At 46.2% G+C, this 20,287-nt stretch overlaps 1 protein-coding gene across 2 annotated transcripts in view; it reads right to left on the reverse strand.

Moving 5' to 3' along the window:
- CEP83 (centrosomal protein 83) overlaps positions 1-20,032 on the reverse strand; it is a 54,967-nt gene extending 34,935 nt beyond the window's left edge. Inside the window, exons 1-5 of one of the 2 annotated variants that reach the window (XM_044280516.1) lie at positions 19,849-20,032; positions 8,888-9,047; positions 8,420-8,675; positions 7,587-7,737; positions 2,755-2,847 (exon numbers count right to left, since the gene is read on the reverse strand). In XM_044280516.1, coding sequence (XP_044136451.1) covers positions 2,755-2,847; positions 7,587-7,737; positions 8,420-8,565 — 390 coding nt within the window. In that variant the 5' untranslated portion in view covers positions 8,566-8,675; positions 8,888-9,047; positions 19,849-20,032. The remainder of the gene's footprint in view (positions 1-2,754; positions 2,848-7,586; positions 7,738-8,419; positions 8,676-8,887; positions 9,048-19,848) is intronic. The other variant, XM_044280515.1, reaches the window with a different exon arrangement.
- Between the last annotated feature and the right edge of the window lie 255 nt (positions 20,033-20,287).

Raw genomic sequence — 20,287 nt, forward strand, 5'->3', positions numbered from 1 at the left:
ATCAGAAATAAAGTCTACTGCTTTAAGTAGAGTGGGGAAAACGGCTAACAATTGATCTCTCGGGGTCTTGTTCTGAATGTGAGATTCCAATTCTTCTAGCCATAATTTCAGAGACCTAGCAGTGGATGTGGCGGCAATATTTGGTTTGAACGCTTGAGCTGAGGTCTCCCAAACCTTTTTTAGGTAAACCTCTGCTCGCTTATCCATAGGGTCTTTAAGAGAACCCAAGTCCTCAAACGGAAGGGCCGATTTTTTTGCAACAGGTGCATCCAATTTAGGAGGTCTGTCCCAGTTTACTGAGTCTGCCTCGTCAAAGGGATATTTCCTTTTTACATTTTTTGGCACAAAATTTTTTTTATCGGGTCTTTTCCATTCCTTCTGTATTAAAAACTTTATATTCTCGTTAACGGGAAATACTCTAGATTTTTTCTGCCCGAGATCACCAAACATGATATCCTGAACGGATCTTGGGTCTTTGGGTTCGTCTACTTTCATAGTCGCACGAACTGCTTTTAGTAAAGCTTCCGTATCATCGGGGGAAAAAAGTGGCCTGCCCGTGGATTCTTCATCCTGGGACGAGTCTGGGCTATCTAGGATTTCTCCCGTATCACTATCCTCTAAGGGATCTGAGTCAGATCTATTAGCCGTGCTTGATCTGGTTCCCAGGGAGGTAGAGGCTACAGCGGGAAAGCTCTTTTTGAAATCTTTCAGGGAATCCGAGACCTCCGTCTTCACCATCTCCCTAATACTCTGTAGAAGGGATGGGGACTCCTCCTCCACTAGTTTCTCAATACAACTTTGACATAGCTTTTTCAACCAAGAGGGGGCCAGTTTCTTTTTACAGACGGCACACTCCTTCCCTCTGGTCTTTGAAATTGCCTTTCTAGGGCCCTCTTTTGTAGTCTAAATGCAGGAAGAAACAAGAGGGAAAGGAGATTTAGCCTAAAAAATGAAATAAATGGTGGGGAATGATCCCCCTTACCCCACCAGGAGTACCGGTCTGATCTCATGACCCTCCTGTTGATCGGCGCGTTGGGCACTCTCCTCCTCCATACTGCTGTGGGATAGAGAGTGACTCCCCGGATCCAAAGGAAATCTGGCTTCCTGTAAGGCTGGCTGGCTGGCTGGGCTGCTGCTGACCGTGCGCCTGTGGGTCCAATCTCCTCGGTCTGGTCCTGCTGGAAACCCTCTGCGGCCTAAGTAGGAGAAGGCACTTCCTACTTCCGGAACGCACGCTACGTGCGTTCCAAAAACCGGAAGTCTCTACCGAGACCCGGATCTCGCTGGGATCGCGAGATTTTGGTTCCCCCTGCGTGAGGCGAGAAGAAGGCCCCGGCCCGCCTGAGCACTGTCAGGAAGGACCGGCGTGCCGAACGCACCTCTCGGTGAGCCCGGGACTGCAGAGTATCGCCAGCGCAGCGTAAGCCAGACCCCAGCAGCAGACACCAGACTCCGGCCGGCGGCTCCTAGAGGAGACTTATGCCGGAACAGGTAACCCCACTTTAGAAAATTTCCTCCGGGGCCCTGCAGCCTAGCTTTCTCTCCTCTTCTCCACGAACCGTCTTCTGTCTAGGACAGGAAACAGGAACTGGTGGTCTCGGGGCCATGCTCCTCCTTATGAGCTCTCCACGAAAGTTCCTGTTTCCTGTCCTGGATGGAGGCGGTCTCTCAAGGGTGCTGTCATGGGCGAAAGGGAAATACAAGCTATTCCTACTATTGTAATCCTGCCTGTGCGGATGAGATGCCTTGAGCATAGGAAGAGTCATTCTATTGTCAGAGCTTAGTGGCCACTCAGTGAGAACACTGAAACATAGATCGTGACATTGCACATCTTTTTTTTTTATTTTTAATAAATGACAGTAATCAGTAAATACAGGTAGCTTAAAAATGTTGATTCTGAACGTCATTTTTGTCTTTCTATTCTTGCACTCCCCCTTGTACCTGCAAATGGGTTGAGCACTGCATGCTGATGAAAGGAAGAGTCCTATCCATTGTATCGCACAAGCTTGCATCAGCATACAGTGCACGACCTGCTTATGGGCATATAGCAGGGAAATGCTAGTGAGTTTATATTAGACCTGCAGATCATCTAGGCGATTGTCGGGAAAGAATCGTTTCTGCCCGGCAATCGCCTGCTCAATCTCCTCTACAATATGGGGACAAGAGATCGCTATGCCATTGCTCGTCCCCATACTGAATCACTGTTTGCCGGCAGCAGATCGTGATAAAACAGCCCGATCTGTCGCTGGTAAACAATGATTTTTAAACCTGCTGAAAGATTCCAATTACCGGATGAATGAGCATTTGCTTGCTCATCAGGTACTTGGCAGCAGTATTACATTGCCAGATCATCGCTAACGAGCCTTCATACAAATGCTTGTTAGTGATGATCTTAACGATTATCTGCAGGCGTAATATAAGCTTAAGAAGAAAAGAAAATGACCAATTTAAAAATTCAGTCCTTTTATATTTTTGCTGATTACAGTAGGGGTGTGTGCATGTGCGTGTGTGTGTTTTTGTTGGGGGGGGTTTCGAAGGAGTAAAAAAAATTTTTTTTTAAAAAAGCTGATTTTCTGATAACGAATTCGTTTTAAACAGAGTAGCCTGTTTATAGACCTTTACAATACAGTAAAGTAATGATGACAACATGCATCTCCACTTCACTAGCAAAAATCAGTCAAGTATAACAGAAAAACACCATGGCATTGACCTTCAAAAGATCTGAATTCAAATACGTATCACAGGTAGACCTACGTCATTGAGTTTTCTAATATGTTCCCGCATCGGAGCTTCTAGTTCCTGCTGGATTTGACGTTTCAGCAGCTCCAGTCTCTGAGGCGACAGCACCTAATAACACAAGTGTGGGGAACAAAGAAGAATAAATTCAATAACTGAGGCATCAATGTCCCCTGTGAGAGGGTGCAAGAATAACTACTGTATTGGTCATTGCTGAATATCTGTCTATCCGCATACACTGCAGTAGCGGTGGGACACAAATCTGGAAAATCTCTACAATCATTTTACTATAATTATCAGTCACCTTTTTTTTTTTTTAAGTGCACCTGCCATTTCAGTTTAGTATTAATATAGTTTAGGGCAGGCATGCTCAACCTGCGGCCCTCCAGCTGTTGTAAAACTACAACTCCCACAATGCTCTGATGTAGGCTGATAGCTGTAGGCTGTTCAGGCATGCTGGGAGTTGTAGCTTTGCAACAGCTGGAGGGCCGCAGGTTGAGCATGCCTGGTTTAGGGTCAGGGATGTTGAGCATTTTTGCAATATACTTTACTATTGACATGTGAATTTTGGACTAGAAAGAGGGTGTAAATGGTCTCTGAAGCAACACTGTAAATGAGCATTGCTAAGGAGAGTCCATCGTCAGTGTTCTACTGAGTGCTAAGGAGGACTATGTGTACATACAGAGGGCTTCTCAGCCTGCCTCTTATCTCACCACCCCAGCACCTGTCTCACTATACGTACCATAACTATAACTGTCCCTGCCTAGCTAAAAGGTGGCAGCTCTGTATAGGTCTCTCTTCCTTGGGCTTCTCTCTTCGTTACTGAGTGCAGGGACAAAGGAAGACAACAGGATTTCCAGAGCTTAGCATTGAAAGTACAGTAAGTATACAGTAACACAGAACGCTGCGTCCCTACACCTCTCCCTATCCTCCTAGCACTAAGAGATACACTGGGAAGACAGGGAGAGGAGCTGGTTTCAGCATTCTGCGCTGACAGTAAGCATGCCATGTTACTGTACACTTACCTCAGCCCCCCTAGCTTAAACCCCCTTAATGACCAGACCACTTTTTACAATTCTGCACTACACTACTTTCACCGTTTATTTCTCGGTCATACAACTTATCACCCAAATGAATTTTACCTCCTTTTCTTCTCACTAATAGAGCTTTCATTTGGTAGTATTTCATTGCTGCTTTTTTTTGTTATTAATCACTTTCAGTTGTAAAATTTACATTTCTATATAAATTTTTCTCTAAATTTATTGTTCTACATGTCTTTGATAAAAAAAATGCAATAAGTGTATATTTATTGGTTTGCGCAAAAGTTATAGCGTTTACAAACTATGGTACAAAAATGTGAATTTCCGCATTTTGAAGCAGCTCTGACTTTCTGAGCACCTGTCATGTTTCCTGAGGTTTTACAATGCCCAGACAGTAGAAACACCCCACAAATGACCCCATTTCGGAAAGTAGACACCCTAAGGTATTTGCTGATGGGCATAGTGAGTTCATGGAAGTTTTAATGTTTTGTCACAAGTTAGCGGAAAATGATTGTAAGAAAAAATAAAAACGGAGCTCACGAGCGGACCGACGAACGCTAGTGTGAAACTAGCTTAACTTCGGATCCCCTGAACGCTTGCTCCTGTGTGCGCGCGTTCACAGGAAATCTCGCCTCTCGCGAGATGACGCGCCGGCGCGTCCAGAAGGAATAACCCGGCCGCCCGCAGGACGCAATCCTGCGTTAGGCGGTCGGGTAGTGGTTAAATAGGAGCCATTTTCTACGAAAAACCACATTGCGAATCCACACTGTGCACAACGTTTTTTTCCAATGTGTTGCAGACTAAATACGCCCTTCATAAGAAAATGCTATAAAAAAAATAAAAAAAAACTCTGGCAGCACGTTCAGTTGCTATGACAAAAGTGGTCCCAGAAGAGCTAAGAAATATCAGGTGGATGCTTACATATTCAGTTACATGAGACGAGAATATTTACAGCATGAAAGTGGATCCATCCCTGTAAGAACAGCACATTAACGATATAGGTCTGACTTCTGACACAAAATACATCTTACTAATAGGAGCACTGAAAGTATACAGCAGACTTTTAGTTAGGAGTCCGGTATATTCATGAGGGAGCGTGCCCCCTGCTCATCAGGGTGTTGGCAGGCTGCTTTGTACAGCAGACTGAGGGGCGCCCCCTTATAAGTAGGAGTCTGCTGTATTCCTTTAGTGCTCCTATTAGCCAAATGGCACTTACGTTTATGTGCTTTTATGGCTACCAGTAAAATGGAATAAAATACTACTCTTACACAAAAGAGCAGCATATTAAGCTGAAAGATCAGCTTCAAAATGGCTGTCTCACCTGGAATATTGGTGGCATATTGCACTTATCACTAGAACAAACCTCCCGAAGAGAATGTGAGAACACAACGATTGTGTGGCTGCCCTCCAATTCTTTCTATGAGAGTACGGAAAAAATAGAATAGCACAGGTTCCGCTATTTCCAGCTGTTCCATAGAAGTGAATGGAGCAGTGGCCACATATGCGCAGTGCATTCTCCAATCACTTCTACAAGACTTCAAAAAATACCAAGCTCGCCAAAGAAATTATTGGTGGGTGGCTGTGAACGAGCAGTGTGCTCCCTGAACTTTGGGTGCTCCATTCTAGAGATATGTGCAGGCCCCAGAGGTGGGATACGCACCTATCTTACATGGGTGGCATATTGTAGCGATATGCCGCCAATGTTTCAGATGAGACAACTCCTTTAACCCCTTAAGGACTCAGCCCTATTTCACCTTAAGGACTTGGCCATTTTTTGCAAATCTGACCAGTGTCACTTTAAAGGGAACCTGTCACCGGGATTTTGTGTATAGAGCTGAGGACATGGGTTGCTAGATGGCCGCTAGCACATCCGCAATACCCAGTCCCCATAGCTCTGTGTGCTTTTATTGTGTATAAAAACCGATTTGATACATATGCAAATTAACCTGAGATGAGTCCAGTCCCTGACTCATCTCATGTACAGGACTCATCTCAGGTTAATCTATTTTTTCCAGTAACAAAGCAAGGGTTAACAACCAAACAAAATGCTATATTTATTGCCCCGATTCTGTAGTTTGCAGAAACACCCCATATGTGGCCGTAAACTACTGTACAGGCACACAGTAGGGTGTAGAGGGAAAGGTGCGCCGTATGGCTTTTGGAAGGCAGATTTTGCTGTTCTGGTTTTTTTGACACCATGTCCCATTTGAAGCCCCCCTGATGCACCTCTAGAGTAGAAACTCCATAAAAGGTACTAGTTTAGGGTACATATGATTTTTGGTTGCTCTATATTACACTTTTTGTGAGGCAAGGTAACAAGAAATAGCTTTTTTGGCACCGTTTTTTTATTTTTTTATTTACAACATTCATCTGACAGGTTAGATCATGTGGTATTTTTATAGAGCAGGTTGTCACGGACGTGGCGATACCTAATATGTATACAATTTTTTTATTTCTGTAAGTTTTACACAATAATTTCATTTTTGATACAAAAAAAAAAAACATGTTTTAGTGTTTCCATAGTCTAAGAGCCATAGTTTCTTTTTATGTTTTTGGGCGATTATCTTGTGTAGGGTATGATTTTTGCGGGATGAGATGACGGTTTGATTGGTACTATTTTGGCGTACATGCGACTTTTTTAAATCACATTTATTACCTTTTTTGGGAAGTAAGGTGGGCAAAAATTTTATTTTCTTATATTTTTATTTTTTTATGGCGTTCACCGTGCGGTGAAAGTAACATGACTGTTTTATAGATCAGGTCGTTACGGACGCGGCAATACCTAATATGTGTAGTGTATTTTAACTTTTTAATTTTTATTCAGTGATAAATGTGTTTGTTTGTTTTTTATCTTAACTTTTTTTGGACCCAGACCCAATTGGTTCTTGAAGATCCAGTGGGTCTGATGTCTGTATAATACAGTACACTATATAGTGTATTGTACTGTATTTTACTTACACTTTGTCTGAACAGATCTATGCCCTTAGCACAGATCTGTTCAGCACCATGGACAGCAGGATGCCTGAGAAGGCGTCCTGTTGCCATGGGAACCTTCCCCACCTGCTCAGTTGTGGCCACAACTGAGCAGATGGGGAAGGGGAAGGAGGGGGGCTCCCTCCCTCTGTGACCCCATCCTGTCTGGGGGCTGCAAAGGCACAGCAGCACCCCCAATGGGAGAGGGAGGGAGCTCCCGACTGTTAACCTTTGTTCTTCCATATCGCGGTGACATCGCATATACCACTGGACGCCAATGAATATTCAAGAGGAGGCAGGAGGGGATCGCGATCCCGCCTCCCGCACCGTCTGCAACCCCCCCGGCACTACCCACCGACATAAAATCATTCAGCGGTGGGGGGGGGGGAAACTTTATTTGGGGCATTTTAAAGTTGATCAGAATCTGCAGAAAGCGCAGCAAAATGCAGGTCTGAATTGACCTGCGGTTTGCTGCGATCGCCGATACGGGGGGGGGGGGCGTTGTGACAGGATGCCCGCTGAATGATTTCAGCGGGGATCCTGTTTCGATTAACCCCCGAAGCTCTGCAATCTCATTTTAAACTCATGACGTACCAGTACGTCATGGGTCCTTAAGGACTCGGGAAACATGCTGTACCGTACATCATGCGTCCCTAAGGGGTTAAGCCTCATTCACTTGAACTTTAGAATTGCTGCATCTTGTGTATCAGTAACAGAAAAATAAAAATAAATGATAAAAACGGTAATGCTATTCTTCCCAGTGCCCTTTATCTGTGGAGGGTGAAATGATCCACACAAAGTACATGATGTGGTAATGTGAATGAGGTCCAAGCTTACTTGCAGCTTCAGCTCTTCTGCTTCTCTTGTTTGATCCAAAAGTTCCCCTCGCAGTTCAGTAAGTAAGAGCTGGAATTTTTCCTGCACGTTCTGCTTCTCTGCCGACAGCTGTTTACATTCATTCTGAGACATCATGAAGTTAGCCTGCAGCCTGCAAGAACAGAAGTATTCACACTGACAAGGTACCCATTGGGCACAATAATAGAAAAAGGGGTTGAAAATAGATTTAAAGGGTTTATGTCATCAGAAAAATCATTATGTAGCTGGCTGACATTAGCAATGTGCTAATGTCAGCAGAACATAACTGTATGACATATCTCCCTGCCTGCCGCTGTTTGCACTAAATAATGACTTTTATAATATGCAAATGAGCCTCTAGGTGCTAGTGGGGCGTTGCTGCAGCACCTAGACGCTCCGTCCTCTCAACGTTTGGCACTCCCATGTAAAGGTGATTCACATCCTCGGTTTCCTCCGTGCCCCGCAAATCCCGCGCCGGCACTAATAGAATATGCCTGTTCTTGTCCGCAATTGCGGACAAGAATAGGACATGTTCTATTTTTTTTCGGGAATGGAATTGCGGACCCGGAAGTGCGGCTCCGCAATTCTGTTTCCGTGCTGCCCCATAGAAATGAATGGGTCCGCAATTCCGTTACGCAAAATGCGGAACGAAATTGCGGATGTGTGAATGGGGCCTTAAAGATCTGATAAAAAGAAAACCCCAGAGAAAATAAATCACTAAAATCAGATACCTCCTATCTTCAGATCTTTACGGTTACTGATAGCATAGACTTTGATCGCATGCCCCAGGTTACTGCAGGCAGCAGGGACCTTACCTGGAATGCTCAGCCTTCAGGGTTTCATAGTTGGTCCTGTGATTTTCACATCTCATCTTTTCACTGATTAACAGTTTATGCAGCTCAGTGTCTGTCATATGGGCACTGCCACCCAGCTGGGGAGGCAACACAGGCATGGATTCCATCTTGATTGTGCCCACTGCTAGGTAAAATGGCACTAAATAAGAGACAGCTGTGGGTTTACTTTCTTTCTGTCTTTTACATCATCTCCCAGAGGAGGAAATTACCTCTGTACCTAGAAGGTAAAGGGAGGGGCAGAGAAACAAAGCACATGCACTCTGATCATCAGGACAATCATATACTGCATACAATGAATTAAGAAGATTTCAAGGGGTCGAGCCCTACTTGTTAGCAGGGTTCCTTGGCACAGGTTACAATGTGTCCCTCTTGCTGGTAGCCCCAACAATACACTCTTATTTGAAGGCAAACCGGGCAGTAAGTACTCACTTTCTCTGTAGTGCCATCATAGGGGCATTGAGCATTACGTAGTGCCTATTCATATTAATGGGTTGTATGAGTAATGAAGGACAGGACAGGTGCTCCAGAGTGAGAGATGCTTTTTTTAACCTCTGTCCAAGAGTTGACGTTGGGTTATCACAGGAGTATTCTAAAAAATGAAAATCAGACACCATGTAGTGCAGGGATGGCCAACCTGTGGCTCTCCAGCTGTTGCAAAACTACAACTCCCATCATGCCCAGACAGCCTACAGCTATCAGCCTACAGCAGGGCATGGTGGGAATTGTAGTTTTACAACAGCTGGAGAGCCGCAGGTTGGCCAGCCCTGATATAGTGCATGACAACCCCTAACAAATTTAGAACCAGCCCTGTAGCTCACATGGATCCACAGATCTCCCCATTCATTGCTGCAATCGTTCTGCTAGATTCATTTCAAGGGGTGCAGGGCTCCAGACTAAAAAAAAATCAAGGAGCCATTGGCTCCTAACCTGAAATTTTTAGTCGCCAAACTTAAAATACATATAATTACGGTATAAAAAAAATAAACACACACACGTCTTACCTAGGTTTGACTCGATTTCGATAACATAAAAAAGTATTGCGATACTCGATACCATGTGAAAAAATAAATAAAACGCCAAAAAAGCAGTGTGCATTCCATAATGGATCAGTTCGATCCAAATTTTTGTTGGGACAAGGTGACTGCATAGGAGATATTTTTTAATATTTTAATAGTTCACACTTTTTCAGGCGTGGCGATATGTAATTTTTTTTATTGTTCATATATTTTATATGTAAAATTGGGTAAGGGGGTGATTTAAACTTAATATTTTGGCGTTTGTTTTTATAAACTTTTTATTTAATACCTACCGGTATTTCCCCCCTTAGGGGCTAGAACCTGGGATCTTTCATCCCTTGTCCTATTCCCCCTGATAGAGCTCTATCTACCTACCGGTATTTCCCCCCTTAGGGGCTAGAACCTGGGATCTTTCATCCCTTGTCCTATTCCCCCTGATAGAGCTCTATCAGGGCGAATAGGACTTCACACTCTCCCTGCTGCCCTGTGCATAGTGCACACAGCAGCAGGGAGCCGACTATTGCAACCAGGGCTTCTGTAGCGTCCTGGCTGCCATGGTAACTGATCGGAGCCCCAGGATTACACTGCTGGGGCTCCGATCAGAAGCTGCCACTGCCACCAATGATAATACTTGGTGGATGGGGGGTTGGGGGCGCACTGCACCACCAATAATTATACTTAGAGGGGGGGGGGGGGGTTGGGGGCACACACTGTTTATGCTTAATACTTGAATGGGTCCGCAATCATGGAGATGCGGAACGGAAGCACGAATTGGAACCCCACAGAAGCACTATGGAGTACTTCCGTGTAGGGTTGTTTCGGGTATCAAACTTTCGATATCCAATACGATACTTTTAGCCCAGTATCGATACGATACTGGGATTTGTCTTTTATCGATACTAGGCTGTGCTACTGCACAGCCCAGTATCAGAGAACATGGACTGCGCTGCTCTCAGCGCGGCCATGTTCCCTCAGCAGCACGGGGAGAAGGAAGCAGTCTCTCCCTCCCTCCCCCCTGTACTGCTGCTGCTGCCTCCAATGAGAGTGCAGAGGGGCAGAGGAGGGGAGGGGCTGTGGCCACTGCGCCGGCAATGATAACTAACGTTCAATACGTTACAAATGCAGCTAGCGGCAGAAACACATTGCTGGAACCCGACCTCTGACAGGGCTCTGCTGTGCCACACCTGAGGGTTTAACTGCCGCTGATCGCAGCGCCCTGTCAGAGGTCGGGTGCTGGCAATGTGTTTCTGCCACTGGCTGTATTTGTACAGGGTGGGCCATTTATATGGATACACCTTAATAAAATGGGAGTGGTTGGTGATATTAACTTCCTGTTTGTGGCACATTAGTATATGTGAGGGGGAAACTTTTCAAGATGGTGGTGACCATGGCGGACATTTTGAAGTTGGCCATTTTGAATACAACTTTTGTTTTTTCAATATTAAGAGGGTCATGTGACACATCAAACATATTGGGAATTTCACAAGAAAAACAACGGTGTGCTTGGTTTTAACGTAACTTTATTCTTTCATGAGTTTTTTACAAGTTTCTCTTTGTTTACAGCCATTGACATGTCGCCGAGGTTAACATGCGCGGAGCGGATAGAAATTGTGTTGATGTCTGGTGAACGCAGTCAGGGGCGTACATATAAATCACTGGGTCCCATAGCAAGAATCTTAATTGGGCCCCCATTGCTGTATGTACTATATATCTGTACACACTGCATCTATTATAACTCGTACTTCACATATCAGTACACTGCTGTATATACTATATATCTGTACACACTACATCTATTATACCTTGTACCTCACGTATCAGTACACTGCTGTATAGACAATATACCTGTACACACTATCTATTATACCTTGTACCTCACATATCAGTGCACTGTTGTATATACTATATATCTGTACACACTACATCTATTATACCTTGTACCTCACGTATCAGTACACTGCTGTATAGACAATATACCTGTACACACTGTATCTATACCTTGTACCTCACATATAAGTGCACTGTTGTATATACTATATATATATATATATATATATATATATATATATATATATATATATATCTGTACATATTGCATCTATAATACTGTGTAATATACGCAGTGTGTGTGTATATATATATATATATATATATAAATATACACACACACATACAGGGCTATAATAGGTATAATAGATGCAGTGTGTACAGCTATATGTGGTCATTTATATAGTATGGTCACTGTGTGTCAGGTACATGAGTTAGTGGTCACTGTAACTGTCTGAGGTATTATATATGAGTGAGCAATGAAAAAAAACAGGGCATGGGTGGGGGGCAAATGAAGAGAAAAGTGGAGGACCTCCTCTTACCACTCCAGTCTGTATGGATCAATGCAGAGCTGATTGTCAACTTCTAATACTTGCTATTAGGGGTTAAAGGACCTGTGATGATGTCATCACAGGTCCTGGCAGATATACCTTTCAAACCTGGGAACTACACCATTTTTGGTGCAGTTCCTTTGCTAGATCCTGCAGGACCTGTTGTGTTGAATATGATGTCATCACAGGTCCTGCCAGATGCACTGTTCTAACCTTGGAACTACACTTTACACTGTGCAGTTCCCTTACAGGACCTGTTATGACATCAAAGGTCCTTTAGCTTTAGGAAGATAGACAGGGGCAATTAGGGGGCAGGGCCTCTCCTCCACTGCGGGCCCCCCTTCCTCATGGGCCCCATAGCAGCTGCGTGGTCTGCCTATATGGTAGGTACGCCACTGAACGCAGTAACCGGGTCATTGCAGCAGATTTCAATGCAAGACAGCCTACGAGACCACCCATCTCCCATGCTACAGTTAGCAAACTGCTTGCTAAGTTTCATGAAACTGGTTCAGTGTTGGATTTGCCAAAATGTGGACGCATGAAATCTGTCACTAATGAAGAAACATCAGTGGCTGTCCTAGCTTCATTCAGCAAGAGCCCACAGCGTAGCACTCGCCGCATGTCACTGGAGAGTGGCATTAGTCGAACATCCCTTAGGCGGATATTAGCTACTTACAAATGGCACCCTTACAAACTCCAGCTACTGCAGCATCTCAACGAGGATGACCCAGATCGGCGCACTGAATTTGCAGAATGGTCAAAACAAAAATTGGAACAGGACCCTCAGTTTACGCAGAAGATTTTGTTCAGTGATGAGGCAAACTTTTATGTGAATGGTGAAGTTAACAAACAAAACCATCGCTATTGGTCTGACACTAACCCACATTGGATAGATCCCTCCAAGACTGTTGGAACCAAAAAATTGAAGGTATGGTGTGGTATATGGGGTACAAAGATAGTGGGGCCATTCTTCATCAATGGAAACCTCAAGGCCACTGGATATGCGAAATTGCTACATGATGATTGGTGTTTCCCTCTTTATGCACTGAAGCTGGCACGTTCCCTGAGTTTTTCCAGCAAGATTGTGCACCACCACATTATGGGTGTCAGGTCCGAGCATTCCTAGATGAACAGTTTCCTGGAAAGTGGATTGGTCGTCGTGGGCCAGTTGAATAGCCCCCAAGGTCTCCCGATCTGACCCCCTTAGACTTTTACCTTTGGGGTCATCTGAAGGCAATTGTCTATGCTGTGAAGATATGAGATGTGCAGCACCTGAAACTACGGATACTGGAAGCCTGTGCTAGCATTTCTCCTGCAGTGTTGCTATCAGTGTGTGAAGAGTGGGAGAAGAGGGTTGCATTGACAATCCAACACAATGGGCAGAACATTAAACACATTTTATAAGTGGTCAGAAACTTGTAAATAACTCAGGAAAGAATAATGTTACGTTAAAACCAAAGCACACCATTGTTTTTCTTGTGAAATTCCCAATAAGTTTGATGTGTCACATGACCCTCTTCCTATTGAAAAAGTTGGATTCAAAATGGCCGACTTCAAAATGGCCACCATGGTCACCACCCATCTTGGAAAGTTTCCCCCCTCACATATACTAATGTGCCACAAACAGTAAGTTAATATCACCAACCATTCCCATTTTATTAAGGTGTATCCATATAAATGGCCTACCCTGTATATTAAAGGTTCAGTATCATTGGTGGCGCAGTGCGCTCCCCCAGTATTAAAAACATTGGTGGCAACAGGGTCCCCTCTCCTCCTCTCATTGGTGGCAGTGGCAGCTTCTGATCAGAGCCCCAGTAGTGTAATTGCGGGACTCCGATCGGTTACCATGGCAGCCAGGACGCTACTGAAGCCCTGGCTGCAAATGGTAAGCTACCTGCTGCTGTGTGTACTATGCACAGGGACAGTGTGAGGTCCTATTCACCCTAATAGAGATCTATTAGGGTGAATAAGACAAGGGATTAAGGCTTGGTCTACACGGTGACATTTGTCGCGCGACAATTTTTATAATGGTAGTCTATGGTGTCGCACTGCGACATGACAGTCCCAGAAAAATCCATCTTGAATGCGACACCATAGACCACCATTATAAAAATTGTCGCGCGACAAATGTCAAGATGGATTTTTCTGGGACACGTCGCAGCATGTCGCAGTGCGACACCATAGACTACCATTATAAAAATTGTCGCGCAACATTAATGTTTCGCGACACATGTTGCAGTGTAGTTGTGCCCTATGTGTCGCGCGACACATGTCATCGTGTAGACCTAGCCTAAAAGATCCCAGGTTCTAGCCCCGAAGGGGGAAATATTTAAGTATAAATCACCCAATTTTACATATAAAACATATACAATAAATAAAATGTTTCATATCGCCACGTCCGAAAAGTCCAAACTATTAAAATATTTAAAAAATATCTCCTATGCGGTGAACTCCATAAAAGAACAAAAAATAAAATAAAAACTGCGCGATTCGTCACCTTGTTCCCCCCAAAAAATAGGATCGGACTGTTCGATTATGGGCCGGACGTTCCATAAAATGCGAAATGCACGCTGCTTTTTGGGCATTTTTTTTTTTTTCGCGTGGTATCGAATGGTATCGAGTATTGCAATACTTTTTTATGGTATTGAAACCGAATCTAAATTTTGGTATCAAGACAACCCTACTTCCGTGGTGTTTCTGTCCGTGCCTCTGCACCGCCACACAGACATTGCCCATGCATTGGGGACCGCATATGCATGCAAACGGATGCACAACGTTCATGTGCAAGAGGCCTTAACCCGAAAGCACGCGGTTCTGGATTTTCCACCATTTAGATGCAGTGGTCACACTTGAACATGGCATCTTAAGTATTAAATGCCTACAACTGGCATTATTGTTGGTCGCAGACATGAGCCACGGGCCTCTGCTGTTTGAAACAGCAGAAACCAGCTGGCTATGGCGCCCACCATGTTTAAAGACCCTCCCAGCGCTGGGAGCCTAAGGGTTAAATAATAAAAAATAAATAAAAAAACTTAAATGTTGATTTACTAAGGCTGTGTTGACATACAGTCAGGTCCATAAATATTAGGACATCAACACAATTCTAAAATTTTTGGCGCTGTAAGAAGGGGGGTGCCGGCAGGGCACAGCAGGAGATGAGCGCTGTGCTTCCATTGTGGAAGCGCTCACTCATCTCCAAAGTCATCTCATCTGTATCGCCGTCCTCGGAACAGCAATACAAATGTCTGTAATGCGGCAGGGCAGGGAGAGGTGTGTCCCCTCCCTGTTCCTCTGATAGGCTACCGGCCTATCAGAGGCCGATGCAGGCGGCGCGATGACGTCATCGCGCCGCCTGAGCCAGCGAGGGACACAGGCCGGAAGAGGCTGCATTGCATCCTGGACGAGGTAAGTATAAGTTTTTTTTTATATGTAAAAATGACAATCCTGGCACAGACATGAGGGGGGCTGCTGGGCTGGCACAGACATAAGGGGGGCTACTGGCACTTGACAGCGGGGGGCCCACTGGCACTTGACAGCGGGGGGCCCACTGGCACATGATGGAGGGGGCTCTTATTACTGGCACATGATTGGGGGGCATCTATGGGGACACATCATTGGGTGGCACTATAGGGACATCTACAGAGGCTAAAAAGAAGGGGTATTTTATATGGGGGCTCTGTATAGGGGCATTTTATACTGGGACACATTATGGTGCGTACTATGGGGAAGGGGGAGAGGAGCACTATGGGGTCATCTACAGGGGCACTGAGAAGGGGTATTTTATATTGGCGCATTATGGGAACATTAGCTCAACTGGGGGCATTACAAGGGGGTATGTTTTGCACATTATAAGGATAATTATTTCTACTGGGGGGCATTATGGTGGGTTTTATTACTCCCCCATGGTATGACCCACATGTAGCAGCACCAGCCTCTCCCTGCTCTGCTATCCCTCTGCCCCTTAATCCTTATTATGAAATCTTTCTCATTAGGATAAAACACATCATCAGCTCCGCCGAGGCCCCCGGCCAAAGTGTGGAAGTGGCGTCTGAGATCCCCAAGGGCCAAGCCAAGTAATTGTAAGTTTTCATGTGGAATATGTTTGTTATACAAATATAACATACACTGTGCCACACAATATACAGTATCCCTCTACACTGTGCCCCACACTATACAGTATCCCTCTACACTGTGCCCCACACTATACAGCTACACTGTGCCCCACACTATACAGTATACCGCTACACTGTGCCCCACAATATACAGTATACCGCTACACTGTGCCCCACAATATACAGTATACCTCTACACTGTGCCCCACAATATACAGCTACACTGTGCCCCACACTATACAGTACGCCTCTACACTGTGCCCCACAATATACAGTATGCCTCTACACTGTGCCCCACAATATACAGTATACCGCTACACTGTGCCCCACAATATACAGCTACACTGTGCCCCACACTATACAGTACGCCTCTACACTGTGCCCCACACTATACAGTATGCCTCTACACTGTGCCCCACAATATACAGTACGCCTCTACACTGTGCCCCACACTATACAGTACGCCTCTACACTGTGCCCCACACTATACAGTACGCCTCTACACTGTGCCCCACACTATACAGTACGCCTCTACACTGTGCCCCACACTATACAGTACGCCTCTACACTGTGCCCCACACTATACAGTACGCCTCTACACTGTGCCACACACTATACAGTACGCCTCTACACTGTGCCACACACTATACAGTACGCCTCTACACTGTGCCCCACAATATACAGTACGCCTCTACACTGTGCCCCACACTATACAGTACGCCTCTACACTGTGCCCCACACTATACAGTACGCCTCTACACTGTGCCCCACAATATACAGTACGCCTCTACACTGTGCCCCACACTATACAGTACGCCTCTACACTGTGCCCCACACTATACAGTACGCCTCTACACTGTGCCCCACACTATACAGTACGCCTCTACACTGTGCCCCACACTATACAGTACGCCTCTACACTGTGCCCCACACTATACAGTACGCCTCTACACTGTGCCACACACTATACAGTACGCCTCTACACTGTGCCACACACTATACAGTACGCCTCTACACTGTGCCACACACTATACAGTACGCCTCTACACTGTGCCACACACTATACAGTACGCCTCTACACTGTGCCACACACTATACAGTACGCCTCTACACTGTGCCACACACTATACAGTACGCCTCTACACTGTGCCACACACTATACAGTACGCCTCTACACTGTGCCCCACACTATACAGTACGCCTCTACACTGTGCCCCACACTATACAGTACGCCTCTACACTGTGCCCCACACTACAGTACGCCTACCCCACACTATACAGTACGCCTCTCCTACACTGTGCCCCACACTATACAGTACGCCTCTACACTGTGCCCCACACTATACAGTACGCCTCTACACTGTGCCCCACACTATACAGTACGCCTCTACACTGTGCCCCACACTATACAGTACGCCTCTACACTGTGCCCCACACTATACAGTACGCCTCTACACTGTGCCCCACACTATACAGTACGCCTCTACACTGTGCACCACACTATACAGTACGCCTCTACACTGTGCCCCACACTATACAGTACGCCTCTACACTGTGCCCCACACTATACAGTACGCCTCTACACTGTGCCCCACACTATACAGTACGCCTCTACACTGTGCCCCACACTATACAGTACGCCTCTACACTGTGCCACACACTATACAGTACGCCTCTACACTGTGCCACACACTATACAGTACGCCTCTACACTGTGCCACACACTATACAGTACGCCTCTACACTGTGCCACACACTATACAGTACGCCTCTACACTGTGCCCCACACTATACAGTACGCCTCTACACTGTGCCCCACACTATACAGTACGCCTCTACACTGTGCCCCACACTATACAGTACGCCTCTACACTGTGCCCCACACTATACAGTACGCCTCTACACTGTGCCCCACACTATACAGTACGCCTCTACACTGTGCCCCACACTATACAGTACGCCTCTACACTGTGCCCCACACTATACAGTACGCCTCTACACTGTGCCCCACACTATACAGTACGCCTCTACACTGTGCCCCACACTATACAGTACGCCTCTACACTGTGCCCCACACTATACAGTACGCCTCTACACTGTGCCCCACACTATACAGTACGCCTCTACACTGTGCCCCACACTATACAGTACGCCTCTACACTGTGCCCCACACTATACAGTACGCCTCTACACTGTGCCCCACACTATACAGTACGCCTCTACACTGTGCCCCACACTATACAGTACGCCTCTACACTGTGCCCCACACTATACAGTACGCCTCTACACTGTGCCCCACACTATACAGTACGCCTCTACACTGTGCCCACACTATACAGTACGCCTCTACACTGTGCCCCACACTATACAGTACGCCTCTACACTGTGCCCCACACTATACAGTACGCCTCTACACTGTGCCCCACACTATACAGTACGCCTCTACACTGTGCCCCACACTATACAGTACGCCGCTACACTGTGCCCCACACTATACAGTACGCCGCTACACTGTGCCCCACACTATACAGTACGCCGCTACACTGTGCCCCACACTATACAGTACGCCGCTACACTGTGCCCCACACTATACAGTACGCCGCTACACTGTGCCCCACACTATACAGTACGCCGCTACACTGTGCCCCACACTATACAGTATGCCGCTACACTGTGCCCCACACTATACAGTATGCCGCTACACTGTGCCCCACACTATACAGTATGCCGCTACACTGTGCCCCACACTATACAGTATGCCGCTACACTGTGCCCCACACTATACAGTATGCCGCTACACTGTGTAGGGGTTAGGCTCCTTTCACACGTCCGCAAAATGGGTTTGCATGCGTTCCGCAATTTTGGGCCTAATATAGGTGCTGGGGAGTTTTTTTGACACTCGCCCTGAGAGAAATTTTACCTGGAAACTGCACTGGTCAGGTGTGTGTCATTCCCTCATTATCCCAATTACAATGAGCAGATAAAAGGTCCAGAGTTCATTCCAAGTGTGCTCTTTGCACCCCATGCCATCTCCCTTCTGCATGGGGCTGCAGTGCACCTTGCCATTCTCTGTTATGGGGCTGACATAGACAGAGCGCAATCTCATAGAAGTGAGCGAGTGGTGGAACAACATATGCGCTGCACCTCCATTCAGAGGGCCGATTCGGGGACCCCGTTCTCAGGATTGCTATGGATCCCAGCAGTCAGACACCCCAGGATCCCACATGGCATTTTTTATTTTTTTTTGTGGAATAACCTCTTTAACCATTAGTGCTTTTAAAGCATATTCCAGCAGTTGGAAACCTATGGCACTACAGCTGTTGTGAAACTACAACTCCCAGCATGCTTCATTCACTTCTATGGGAGTTCTGAGAACAGTCAAGCAAGTGTGCATGCTGGGAGTTGTAGTGCACAACAGCTGGAGTTTTCTGAGCCCTGGTATATTCACACATGGCAGAAGAGGGGTAACCTGAAGCTTCTGGGCCCCAATACAAAATGTGTAAGAGGACCCCCACCTACCATGTGAGGACCAGCAGGGCTCGGGTATGACTTCTACCTGGTCACCCATTACAGCTATGCTCCTGTGTGGCAGATCCGATGTAAACATTTCTGCAACCAAGAATCAGCCCCATTATCGGGCACACGAATGTCGGCCAGTCACACACTTGAGAGTACCCTGGGGTTGAGAAATCTCACTGTGCAGAGAAATCTCACTGCATAGGCAATGGCATGCAGGTGAAGAACTGGAGCAAGCGTCCTGTTCCCATAGCAACACCGCCCCCCAGTAGGTACACCAACCCGCCTACAGAGAACTGCGGGCACCCACTGCACAGTTGTGTGCCCCCTTCCTTTACATACACCCCGAGCACTGTACATGCACTCACCAGCCCTTGTTGTCCCTGACAGAAAACAGAGTCTCCTGAGGAGAAGTAGTTCATTCCTGAAACATTTTAAACATGGCGCCGTAGCTCCTCCCTCCCGAGCTTTCCTTCAAGGAATCGGGGTGAACGGACGTGGGAGGGTAAGGTGAAGCCAGAGCGGAGACATTTCTGAGAGCAGAGTCTAAAGCAATCCTTAGCTCTAGCAAACAAACACAGCTCGGTTTGGACATGCGCAGTGGGGACCAGTCGATGTGTGGTAATGCGCGGGAGGGCGCGCCGCGCGCATTGAGCGGGAAGACAGGCGGGCTGCGCTGTACACTGCCCACCATACACACTCGCCAGCATGGAGGTTCATTGCTATCCTCAGGCTATGCCGTAACTATATGACGGCTGTTTCTGCAAGGGCTTCTTCTCATAGCTATTGAAAATGACAGACCACAGG

The sequence above is a fragment of the Bufo gargarizans genome, chromosome 2, assembly GCF_014858855.1.
Source record: "Bufo gargarizans isolate SCDJY-AF-19 chromosome 2, ASM1485885v1, whole genome shotgun sequence".
NCBI classification, from domain to species: domain Eukaryota; kingdom Metazoa; phylum Chordata; class Amphibia; order Anura; family Bufonidae; genus Bufo; species Bufo gargarizans.